Raw genomic sequence first — 12,226 nt, 5'->3', positions numbered from 1 at the left:
AAAAAAAAAAAGTAGATTGTGAAGTCTCCTTGTGCAATCTGATGTCCGATATTGTCGTCTTCTCAAGAAATCAAGTTGCTTTAGTCTCTGTCACAGAAAGAAAATTGCCAAGCTTTATGTCATTTTCCACAACCAGAGGCATAACCTAATTAAACTGTTTTTATTGCAAACAGATGAATAATATTAGCCCCTCTTTTCTCAGGTCAATGTCAACTTATAATTTAGGCCATATCCACTCAACTTTGCGCGGGGAGTTTGTGAACATATAATTTCTTTCGTTGAATATGTAACAATCATCTTTGCGCATTTGCCTATATGCCCTCGAACTCTGATGCCTCAAGGCTAACTATCAATACTACTAGGATAAAAAGTATACTGAGAATGCTATGTTCTTTCTCATATTCTTTCTTTCCAGAATTGAGTTTTCCCTCTAATTCTTTCCCGTCTCTTGCTTTTCTTAATATTGATAAGAGTGCCAAAAAAAAAAAAAAGAGAATCACCCCTTTGTATTTAAGAGAGTGGGAAAAATGGTGAAGAATAATTCAAAGTTTTATAATATTTTTATGGATTAATCTTTCCTACACTGACAGTGTATACACTATCAGCGTTGGATGAATGACAACTATGCAAAATTTGAATTTGAAATTCAACTTTTGCACACATGTCATGAATCCAACGCTGATAGTGTATACACCGTCAGTGTAGGAAAGATTTACTCTTTTATTTTTTATTACATAAAGAGAAAGGTACTTTTGTCCAAAATTTATCAACATGCTAAACTATTTTAATGGGTAAAATACATAAAAAAAAATTATGTTAGGAGGTAACCTAATAATAGCTCTATAGTTTAAGAGGGTAAAGTAATGACTCTAAGGGCTAAATGTATCTTTTAATTGCATCACTAAACTACGTCAAGTGTGAGTGTTAGGTTTAGAGATAAAATGCTTGAAGAATAATGCTGTGAGGGAGACTGAAAGTAGCTCTAAACTTTAGGATAGCAAAATGATAATAGAAGCTATGGGTTGTAGGGGAGCTAGAGTTTTGCAATAGAAGCTGATCTTAAACTTAAAAGTTGAAATGATCCAACCATACTCTAACAAGTTTCAAAAGTAGAATAACAAGTTTAAACTGGAAGTACAAGGAAAAAGTTCAATAATTTTATATAGCCAGAAACAAAGTGTTGTGATTGTGTCTTTTATATGTGTTACAATATACCCCAACTAACTTGAACAGATTGTGTGGTCTGGGAATGAAACTTAACATGATTTAAGGTAATTGTCCATGCTATCTGAGGAGGGAAATGGAAAATGGTAATGGTTTAGTTAAAAACATAGTGTAGCCAAACTATACATTAGTGTACTTTTTAGAAACTAAAACGTTAGTTACTAAATATTTCCAAGTTAAAATATTATTCCTCTCGACTTTTTTGTGTTCCTAAAAGTAAAGGATATAACAGTGAAACAAAAAGGAAGCACAAAATGTAGTTTTCAAGCAATACTTTTTGAAATTGCGTTTTTGGAAAAGAGCAAGTTAATTGATGTCTGCATTTGATCTTGAAGAACAAAAGGAACAAAGAAAACTAAGCTTTGTAATTTAGTTTTACTTTGGAATTATTTTTTGTTTCTTGGGAGGAGGGTAAGGAGGGACCAGAAAAGGATTAGAACTAATTTAAGTTCTTTATGCTGATGCATTTTGGGGCAAAAATTGCTTTAGAACCCCCAATATCCAGATTTCGACTCCTTCAATCTTAACTTTTGAATCCAAATAAGATGAGAAGCTCAGTCTAAGGTGCACAGTCAATATTGGCACTAGTTGTAGTCTGTAAAACTTTGGCGGAATCCATTAGCTTGCAAATAATAATATGTGGTGACTTTCTGTTTTCCAGCCCAATGCAGTATCCAACTCATCTGCTAGTTTAATTATTTGACTCAGTATTTTAGAAATTAGGTAGTGGATCGGCAAAAGTTGTGAATCTGTAGATAAAGAATAGTCAAGACTGGAAAGCTGAACTCATTGTTTTAAGCAGCTAAACCATTTTGAATACTGTAGTGATCATAAAATATGTTGAATTTGAAAAGAATACCATCAAATCTTTTATCGTTTGGAAAAAGAAAAAGAAAAGAATACCATCAATTCCATATTTTCTTTTTAGTTTGTTATTTTATCTTATTTTTTGACAAGTTTGTCACTTTTATTGATAAAACAATAATTGTTCAGAACAAATACAAATCTCAAATGAAGGAACTAATTTAATTAGTCAGAACTTGCCACAAATTTCCGTTGCATAATATAAATGTGTCACAAGAAAAGAAAAGGGTGAATTATACTTTACTCCCTGTGGTTTAGCACTTTTACACATAACTCCACTATGGTTTTAAAAAACTATACATAAGTCTCCCATTGTTTGGACGAAAGTGTCAAATTAACGGAATTTGCATTCCATAATTGATTCAACTTAAATGTCAAAAGTACCCTATATAAAGTTGGATATTATTCATTAATCACATGCTAGTTATGCACATATTTCAAAAATCATAATGGAGATATATGGTAAAATATAAAACTATAAAGGGTAAAAATGTCATGCATATTATGTTTATATATTTAAATTACTTCTTTTATTTTAGTTTTTAAACAAGGATAATTTTGATATTTCTGTGGGTTTCATTACGGAGGATCATTTCTATCATTTTGACATTTTAGTCCAAATTATGAGAGAATTATGTATAATTTTTGAAATCCTGGGAGCATTACGTGTAAAATCGCTAAAGCGTATTTTACCCAAAGAAAAATTTCGAATCAAGCAAAAAAGAAATTGCAATAATAATTTACATGCCCTTATTCGGCCTATATTGTGGTCCAGCAGGGTTCAGATGTCTTGTCTATTTCAGCTTAAAGTTTATACATGGAAGGAGGAGCTGATTTTATTAATTCACTACTTAGGTGAAGATTATGCAATACTGCTATCTTGACGATCCGTATTAGTATTAATAACCTGAGGCCTAGCGAATATTTTAGAATATTTTGTTTTCCTTTCTCCTTTTTTTCTTTTACGTTGGCTAATTTTTTAGTGTAGAAATAGATTATTACAACTGTTTTACTATTATTGTTTATTTTCCAATGGAAGAAGACTATCTTTTGGTACATTTTAAGTTGATGTATCAGCATTCATTGGTCAGCTGGTAGAGCAAGATATTTAGTATTTGTCTGAAAGAAGTTCTAAAGCAATCTAATATTTAGACTTAGAAGCATCAAATTTTTATTAACATTAAACAGGATCCTAAAAGCCTAATAAGTGATTAATTTTCATTGCATGAGAGGGGAACTCGTAACTCATAATATATCATACAAAGTAATCCATGAACATGAAGAGAATAAAAGGCACACAAAGGCGTGTAGAAACAGAAGTGATAGAAGATCCTAAAAAGGAAAATTGAACAAATAGTTCCTTACATCCAGATAACATCCTTTTTCATCTAATCATATTTAAAATAATGCATTTCAAGTGCTCACATACTCAAAACACAACATTTTTACACGGTTGGAATGCATCTCTTAATCTCTTTTTTTTTTCTTTTTTTTTGGCCTGGAAATTATATGCTCATCACGGTAAAAGATAGCGGATTATAGTAGATTTTCAAGTTTCCAAGATCACCCTCTGTGCGAGAGATTGGAGATGCAAAGGAGTAGAATATGAAAAAAAAAAATACAAAAAGCTGAAAGAATTCACAATGACCAAATAAGAAGGGATGAAACAAAATTATGGGTCCTGGTATCTAATTCCTCTGTCACTTCCCTGCTTCTTAAATCCTGTGTTTCCCTTGTGCTGATTATAAACTGATGGTTGCTGGTTCCCTTGTGCTTTTGATCTACACAAGTGTTCATTTCCTTTATCGATCATCTTCAGCTTATTATTAATATCTCTTGCTTTAGGTAACATTTCATAGAGAAAGGCTTTCTTCTTAGAATGCGAGGAGAAGAAGCATACCTTTGGTTTCTCTTGGTTCAAGATCTCTACCTCATGCTGGGAGATTTTCATCAGCATTATACCTTGATGTTCTCTGCCTTGTCCTGCAGCCTCAGATTTTCCCGCGAGACAGCTTGGATGATTGATAAAGAACCTTCCAGACTCTCCAACTCTTCTCTGATGGTCTGCACAAGATTAGTCTCTTCACTGGAGTGGGAAAACAAATTCAATATTTGTGCATTGACTGGCAGTGAAAGTAAAATTGAGCAGACCTTGACACCAATCTGTCTCTATGTATTATCATAATAGAAATGAATCTGACCAGCTGGTTGGAAAACACCGGTGAACAGAAATAAACAAAAACAACCAATCTTCTCAGCTCATGCTTTTAAGTTCCAAACTGTAAAGTTGCATTAGTATGAAGATTATATAATCAAGTTCACACCAATCAAGGGTCATTTGTATCATCATTTTAATTTTTTTTCCTTCTATCAGGTCAATTCTACACGAAGCAAGGATTATTTGTTGATATCATAATAATGTATTTAGAAAGAAAGGAAAAAAGTAGAGAAAGAGAAGAAGAGAAATATCTTCTGGAGTAATTGACAACAAATCAAGGATAAAAAATAGCACAAAAGTGGGAATTTTGCTTCTACGACAGTAGATAACAGTAATTTATCGGAGTTCTCAGCTAAATTTTGCTACCAGTGATCTGGATTCTGCCCATTTCAAGTTTCATTCTTCTGGCTTCAGCTCAATGATTTTCTATGATTTCCAGAAGCACTTTCTTAGAACTCCCACCAACTTCGTAGGCCTTCCTAGCTTCTTCCTTCACCTTCTTTGCCTTTATCCTCAATGTTTTATCCTGCATCAACTCGACAATTTGATCCCCAATCTCCTCTCCCTTCACTAGGTTCTCCCCCAGCCAACCCCAATGCCTCATCCATACTCCAAGGCCTGCCTTCTCTGTCACTTCTGCGTTCAACTTTTGGTCTCCATTTAGAGGCCAAGCCAGTATAGGCACCCCATAACGAGCTGCTTCAGTTACAGAATTCCACCCACAATGGCTTACAAATCCTCCGATTGCTGGATGCGCTAAAACTTGCTCTTGCTCCACCCATGCTTTACAAACTAGCCCCTTCTTCTTTGTTCTTTCAAGAAATGAACTGCCAAGTAAATCTTGCAGATCTTCCCTCTCGTCTTTGTCAACTTTGGTAGTCTTTATTACCCAAAGAAATCTGCATCCACTTCTCTCCAGTCCATTTCCTAGTTCTCTTATTTGTTCCTTTGACAATGCTGTTCTGCTTCCAAAGCTAACATAGACTACAGACTCATTTGGTTGGCCATCTAGCCACTGCAGATAAGAGCCAGCTTTCACGACAGCCTTACAAGGCTCGTATGGTCCTATGGGGAGAAAAGGAGGTAAATGAGCCAGCACCTTGCCAGTATTTACTGCAGCAATTGTTTCAGACTCAAACCAATCAAAGCTATTAAGTAGAATACCCTTGGCTTTCGAGAGGAATTGAGCATTTAAACGGATGTGGGCTGTGAAAATATGATCTGGAGTAAAGAAGGGAGGAGGAAGGCTTGAAATTGGCACCGAAGCTAAACCCGGAAGCTGAATGCTAGAGTCTTCCGAACTTTTGCTTTCGAGTATCAAGTCAGGAAGACAAGCCATAAGTGAAAAAAATCTAGCTGAAGTGGTGGATACAATGTAAAGGGGCATAGATAATTCATCAGCTAGACGATTGATATCGGCTGCAACAGCAAAGTCAGCGAAGATGGCTGATAGAGGCGGAGTAGATAAGGAAGCCAGGAGAGGATGCAGGAGATGAACTGAGCTACTAATAGCTAGAAATCGAGCAAAGAAAGGATCAGGTTTATCAGCGTCTGCAAATTCGGATGGACTGCTGGGAATTGGGAGATGAAAATCAAGCTGATTGATTTGAGGGTGGGAAGCAAAGAAGGTAGACAATTCGTTGGACTCTGCAGCAGAAACTGGAGGCTGAACAGCAATCAACGTAACTCTGCATTGGCAATTAGGAGAAGCAAGCATGGCTGCCAATCTCAGAAATGGGACCAAATGGCCTATTCCTGCACTAGGAAACAGAGCTACATGAGCAACTGCTCTCTTCTGGGAATCACCAATTCTTGACATTGACATTGTTTGATGAACTGATGATGCTGTATCTAGTCTACTTTGTTTTGGTGTATAGGTCTTCTATCCTCTGCTACCATCTTTAAATAGAGTAATATAATATCTTTTCTTATGAAAATATTTTATAATTACTAGAAACAAAAGAATCTCATATGGATTAACAATCTAATATGAACGTCAATACTCTGTTGTCTCATTGTTGTTTTTTTTTCAAGAATAAATCATCCATTTTGACAAAAACAATTTTCTTGTGAGTAATATTAAATTCATTGGATGAGAAGCCTAACTCTTCATTTATTTATGATTAGGTAGGTTGCTTCTACAGTGGAAAGTTGGTTGGTTGCTTCTACGGTGGAAAGTTGGTTGGTTGTCTCTAGTCCACTTTGTTTTGGTGTACAATTCTTCCATCTTCTGCTACCATCTTTAAATAGAGTAATATATTTTCTTATGAAAATATTTTGTAATTACTAGAAACAAAAGAATCTCATATGGATTAAAAATCTAATATGAACGTCAATATACTCGATTGCCTCATTGTTGTTTTTATTTCAAGAATAAACCATTCATTTTGACAAAAACAATTTTCCTGTGAGTAATATTACATTCATTGGATGAGGAGCCTAACTCTCATTGTTAAGATGATTAGGTACATCTATTAGTTGAATTTGGACACATTCTTGTGTCATATAATGCATGTGTACAAGTTCCAACGTTGTCTTCCAAAGAGTAGACTGAAAAGAGTATAAGTTGATTGTTGAAGTACTTTTGAAATTTTTGGTTGCTTGTATGTTTTATCTGTATGTATTTTTCACTTTTTTTTTGGTTCAATTATTGGTGAGACGTGCTTTTCTCCTTGCTAAAATAGTATTTTTTTCAACAAAATAATTAAGAGAAAACAGAGAGTTTTATCTGTTGTTATTGACTTATGCCGGCAAGAGTCACGTGTGCCAAATTTTGTATAATTTTGAAGTGAATTTTGCGATTGTCCACATTTTTGGCAAATTGAATAATTCAACAACCAAATTACTTTTCACTAAAACTTTAGGATTAATAAATTGATTGGCAAAGCGAGATGAATCCTAAAGTTAATTCATACAAAGTTAGTTTATGATTGGCAAAGCTAATTCATACAAAGTTAGTTTTGATTCATCTCGCAATACATTTTTGGCAAAGCTAATTCAACTAAATTGATTGTATTGCGAGATGAATCAAACTAACTTCGTATGAATTAGCTTTGCATGATTGTACTGATCAGCTTTGCCTTTTACTATAGTGAACCTGCTAAATAAGAGCTCATTGAGCTTGGTGCAGTCAAACAATTTACAATATTCTTCGAAATTTCAAAATACTCTAGGTTGAATGTATGAATTAAAGTGAATGAATTTGTACATAATATATTGAATTTATTCATACAAGTATTTAATAAGTTCTTTTATTTCTTAAACAATCTCTCCTATATAAAGAGGCCAAGTAGAGAGTGATTTGCTACGAAAAATCACTTTCCTATTACTTTGAACTTTCTCAAAAAGCACTTCTAAGTTCAAAAGAATTTGTCTTACTTTATGCAAGAGTTTAAAACAAACAAACTTCATCTTATCCTAAAGGATATTTATCCCTTATTGGCAATCTTCTACTACAACTTTTCAGCTAGTTGAAGTACTTGAATTTGTCTTCTTCTTTGTCTTCTTCGTCTTCTTCTTCTTCTTCTTCTTTTCCTCGTTATTTCTCTTTTGCATTCGCTTTTCCATCATCCTATGGATCCTGCATAATTAAGGTTTGCAGTGGAATAAACAGAAAAGAAAAACAGTAAATATTATACTAGATTGGACTTGCAGTAAGTAAAGATTTTTTTTTTTTTTTTTGCAAGTAAAGAATGTAAAACTTCCTAAGAGTAAAATGTAAAATGGATAGTTTTGGAAGCACTTACATATTCCAGATGATTGGATCTGAAACTTCTTCATAATCTAGAATGACGAGCTTAATATGGGAAACTTTAAACCATTCAGAATCTGGTTCATTTTGCAGCATCCATTTCCTTGCTAGCAGATTACAGTCCTCGATATCCAGGTACTCCATATTCTTGAGGCCTTCCATTATTTCTTTGGAGGGAAAGGACTCAAGTTTTCGGCAATTGGAGAGGGCTAAACTTTGAATGGAGGAAAGATTCCCTATCCAATCTGGCAAAACTTCTATTCCAAAGTCATATAAAGTCATTTCTTTCAGAGCAGTCAGGTGTTGAAGCTCTTCAGGCAAAGAATTCCAGTGATGCTGCCCGACTAAGAATAGAGAAACAAGTGAAGAAAGCTGTTGAAGCCCTGTAAAACATGTTTGGAATGTTTCAAACTCCATTGAATTTGAAAGAGGACCCATCCTGAGGTCAGCCAAGTTGCTAAGTGCACCAAGCCCCTTGGGCATGGTATTCAACTTAGGGCAGGAAGTAATTCTCATGAATGAAATGTTAGGCATTTGTTGAAAATTTGGAGAAAACTCGATGAGATTTTCACACTCTGTCACCCATAGGTATTGGAGAGACTTGCAAGACTCCAATACCTCACTTGGTATACTGATCAAACCTTGGCACTCAGAAACTGTCAAGCTCTGAAGGGATGGAAGGCCTCCCTGTCCATTCAAATTTGGAAATAATTTGATACTAGGGCAGTATGATAGCTCGAACCTTTTGAGAGATCTGAGTGAACAAATTTCTGGTGGAAATTCTTGTAATGCCCCGCATTCCTTGATCTCCAACTCTTGGAGCACTGCACTGCAACCGGACATATGAGGAACAATGTGTGTCAAAGAGTGGCACTTTATAATACATAGATAAGAAAGATTGGTGTTGTTTTCCAGCAACTCATCTGGAAGAGAAGTTAGCTCCTGTACATCCTCAACATGGAGACTGGTGAGGGTGGTCAGCTTGGAATTGCATATACTCTCCAGTGGCGAGCTGCTCTTGATGGATTCAACCCTCAGTACCTTGAGTGCAGGGAAATGACTTGGAGCAGTCATCAACTTTGGATCCCTTCTAAGAAATAATCTCTCAAGGCTATTAAACGTCTTAGCTTCATAAGATGCAGAGATTTCTTCTGGTCCCTTCCAGTCTAGTAGGCTTCGCATGTTGTTTATTATGAGGCTTTTGAGTGCTGGAAAGAATGATTTTGTAGCTTGAGTTTCACTGGTGTTGGTATTTGATCCATTGCCACCGTAAAATGATGATCCAAAGCAGCTAACTTCTGAGAGTTTAACTATCTCAAGATTTTGGAGAAGCGGTAGGGTCCCTAGTGTTGGGATTTCCTTGCATCTTGTGCAGCTTTCCAGTTTTACCTCCACCAAATTGTTAAGTTGCAAAGAGCCTCTTTTAACAGACATCTTCATTACCCATGATGGGAATCTGTCACCTTTGAAGTGTTCGATCCTTAAGCTTTTCAGATTGTGGTAAGGCTCAAGGCCTTCCAGCACATTCTCATCGTTGTTTGGATCTTCTCTTTCTTCTTTTTCAGGATCAATCCAACGAAGCTCCAGCTCCTGCAAATTCGGTTTCTCAAATAGATTTGCTAGCTGAGCTTCCTTTTTGTCTTTCACAAGATCAAGATTTCGTATCTCCAGCTTGCCTTTGAGATCTTTCAAGTGCTTCAGCTCCCCAATTGGAGGACCACACTTCTTTCCCACGTTATAGATTGGCAGTGTTTGAAGGTGACTTAATCGCCCAAACTCATATGGCATAGAGAAGTACTCATTATAATAGAAGTGAAGATGTCTCAGGCATAGCAAATTCTTGAAATCTTTTGGGAGTTCTTCAAGAGAATTACATCCAATGATCCTCAATGTCTTCAACTTGTAAAGGTTGCAGGCAGAGTCGGGTATAGACTTTATCTCTGTCCTCGAGAGATCAAGGTATTCTAAATGCCTTAGATTTCCAACATATACTGGCAATTCTGCTATATCTGCATCACAGAGGTTTAAAACATACAAGAAGTTTAGATTTAGCAAGTTATTGTCAGGTAAATTTTTCTTTAGGAATAATGTCCTCAAATATCTTGCTTTCTCCTTGGCAATCTTCATGGTTTCCTCTGTAAACGACTCCAATGCAAGGTGTTGAATCTGACGAATGTCATCTTGATCTCTTTCGCCGATGGTGATGCTCTCGAAGCTTGATAGAGAATATGCAAAATCATAGACAAGATTATGCAGTTTACAATGTGTTACTTTGTTGAAGTTATCCTTGCTTACAATTTCAAGTAAAGAATTCTGCAACAAAGTGTCAAAGTATTGATTTCCTATTTCTTCCATCACAGAAATCCCCAACCCTGGGTCAATAAATCCTTCAGCCATCCAAAGCTGGACTAGCTGGTCCCTTTCTATAACAGAGTTCCTTGGAAACATCGAACAAAATGCAAAACATCTTTTGAGGAATGGAGATGGCAGATTTTCAAAGCACAATTTGAGTATCGCAGAGATTACATCTTCTTTATCTAATACCCCGCTTTCTAAAATTGACAACCAGAAATCCCTTCTTTTGTTTTGTAACAAACCTCCAAGTAAATTTGCTGCTAAAGACAGACCTTGACACTTTTCTGCAATGTGCCTTCCTATGTCCTTCAGGCCTATTGGTATTTCATCACTTACACCTGCCTTTTCTTTTATTATGGACCAGAAATTTTCTATAGATGTCTTTTCCTCATTTTCTGTGATTTTCAGGTCAGCAATCAAGAAGCCAACCTCCTGAACTACATCTACCTGAGGGGAAGAAGCAGTTGTGACACCATATTTCTCAGAAGCTAAAAAGTCTTTCACTTCTTTATTGATCATCTCCAGCTTATTACTGATGCCTCTTGCTTTAGGCATCATTTCTTGGCGAAAGGCCTTCTTATCAGAGTGACAGGAGAAGAGACTTACCTTTGGTTTTTCTTGGTTCAGCATCTCCACCTCATGCTGGAGAATTTGATAGCCGAACTCTGCCAAAGCATTATCAGCATCATCGGCTAAATCAGAAAGTTTCTGCAGCCAAAGCGTAACGATCACAGCCTTGTCCTGCAGCCTCAGATTATCCTGCGAGACAGCTTGGATGTTGGATAAAGATCCTTTCAATTCCTCCAACTCTTGTCTGATGGCCTGCACAACATTAGTCTCTTCACTGGAGTGGGAAAACCAGTTCTCCATTAGGCATGAGATTTCTTGAGGACCACCAAAAACAAGGTTAATGTTTTCAGTAGTGACTGAGATTATTTTCTGCAGTAAAACCTCCACTGAGGCACTCATAAGCAGATTCTCAGCCATGCTTTCAGAGGCAGAAATGCTTTTTTTTTTTTTTGGCAAGTTTTGAAGTGAGGAAGAAAAGTTTTTGCTGAGTGACTGATGAAGTTGCAAGGGCTGTGTATTTATAAGTGATTATCAAGATGAGTCCTGCTCATTTTTTAATTGAAGAGATACAAAAGGTCTGCCTTTCCGTTCTATTATTGTTTATTACAAGAAGCAACCGTCCATTGTGACAAAGCAATTTGCTTTATCCATTCTAATTTATTTGTTTAGGGGCCACTGTCCTAAGTAGCTGAAATTGAACAGGACCAATGTTCTGGTGCTGTACATTCTACGATATAAAGCTTAAGCCTAATCGGTAAACTCATAGTTGTACTCTTCATACCTACTAATAACTAAAACTTCATTGTATTAGACACAATGAAAGATGATCTGGTTGATAAAACACTTTATTTGAAACCAAAAAGTCACCGGTTCAAGCCGCTACTATAGAGGTACGAGTTCAAATCATCACAAGAGTAAGTGATAAGTTACTATTGATCCTCTATTTTTTCTTAAAAAAAAAAAGTTATTTGTACAACCTTGAGAGAGCGAGTCTCAGATACTATTACTGTCTCCATTACTATTATTGTATAAACAGAGGCTTAAGTTTCTTTTACCCCCGCTTTAGATTTGCATCATCTTCATTCACAGTTTGTAGATAAGATTCATCACTTTTAGATTAGGATTAATTACATTTATTTTTCAGCAAAGTTTGTCCAACTTGAGGATCAGTCCCTAAAATTCCTAAATCTTGGAGGCAGTTGCCCTAGTAATTGCATCCGCTAGCTAATCTAACAATATGCTTC

The 12,226-nt window shown here is 35.8% G+C and overlaps 2 protein-coding genes across 4 annotated transcripts; both read right to left on the bottom strand.

The window, feature by feature from the left end:
• On the bottom strand, positions 1–6,440 carry LOC113736962 (UDP-glycosyltransferase 13-like). Of its 3 annotated transcripts, none has more exons than XR_003459876.2 (3): positions 4,673–6,440; positions 3,989–4,152; positions 1–87 (listed from the first exon to the last, which is right to left on the bottom strand). XR_003459876.2 is itself a non-coding variant. In XM_027264188.2 (2 exons), exon 1 carries the CDS (start codon positions 6,129–6,131, stop codon positions 4,722–4,724), a length of 1,410 nt encoding a protein of 469 aa, XP_027119989.1. In that variant the 5' UTR covers positions 6,132–6,440; the 3' UTR covers positions 2,793–4,152; positions 4,673–4,721. The 3 variants fall into 3 exon arrangements, 1 of the variants encoding a protein (XP_027119989.1); XR_003459875.2 differs by lacking the exon at positions 1–87 and adding an exon at positions 2,793–3,869; XM_027264188.2 differs by lacking the exon at positions 1–87 and having other exon boundaries at positions 2,793–4,152.
• A 1,053-nt stretch (positions 6,441–7,493) lies between these two features.
• LOC113736961 (putative disease resistance RPP13-like protein 1) lies at positions 7,494–11,418 on the bottom strand. The gene is made up of 2 exons (XM_027264187.2): positions 8,053–11,418; positions 7,494–7,886 (listed from the first exon to the last, which is right to left on the bottom strand). The coding sequence occupies exons 1-2, from the start codon at positions 11,397–11,399 to the stop codon at positions 7,769–7,771; spliced, it is 3,465 nt and encodes a 1,154-aa protein (XP_027119988.1). The 5' UTR covers positions 11,400–11,418; the 3' UTR covers positions 7,494–7,768.
• Positions 11,419–12,226: the final 808 nt, after the last annotated feature.

This window comes from Coffea arabica, chromosome 3e (assembly GCF_036785885.1).
Source record: "Coffea arabica cultivar ET-39 chromosome 3e, Coffea Arabica ET-39 HiFi, whole genome shotgun sequence".
Taxonomy (NCBI): domain Eukaryota; kingdom Viridiplantae; phylum Streptophyta; class Magnoliopsida; order Gentianales; family Rubiaceae; genus Coffea; species Coffea arabica.
Note: the sequence above shows the minus strand (reverse complement) of the source record. Positions and strands in the feature narration are given on the sequence as shown.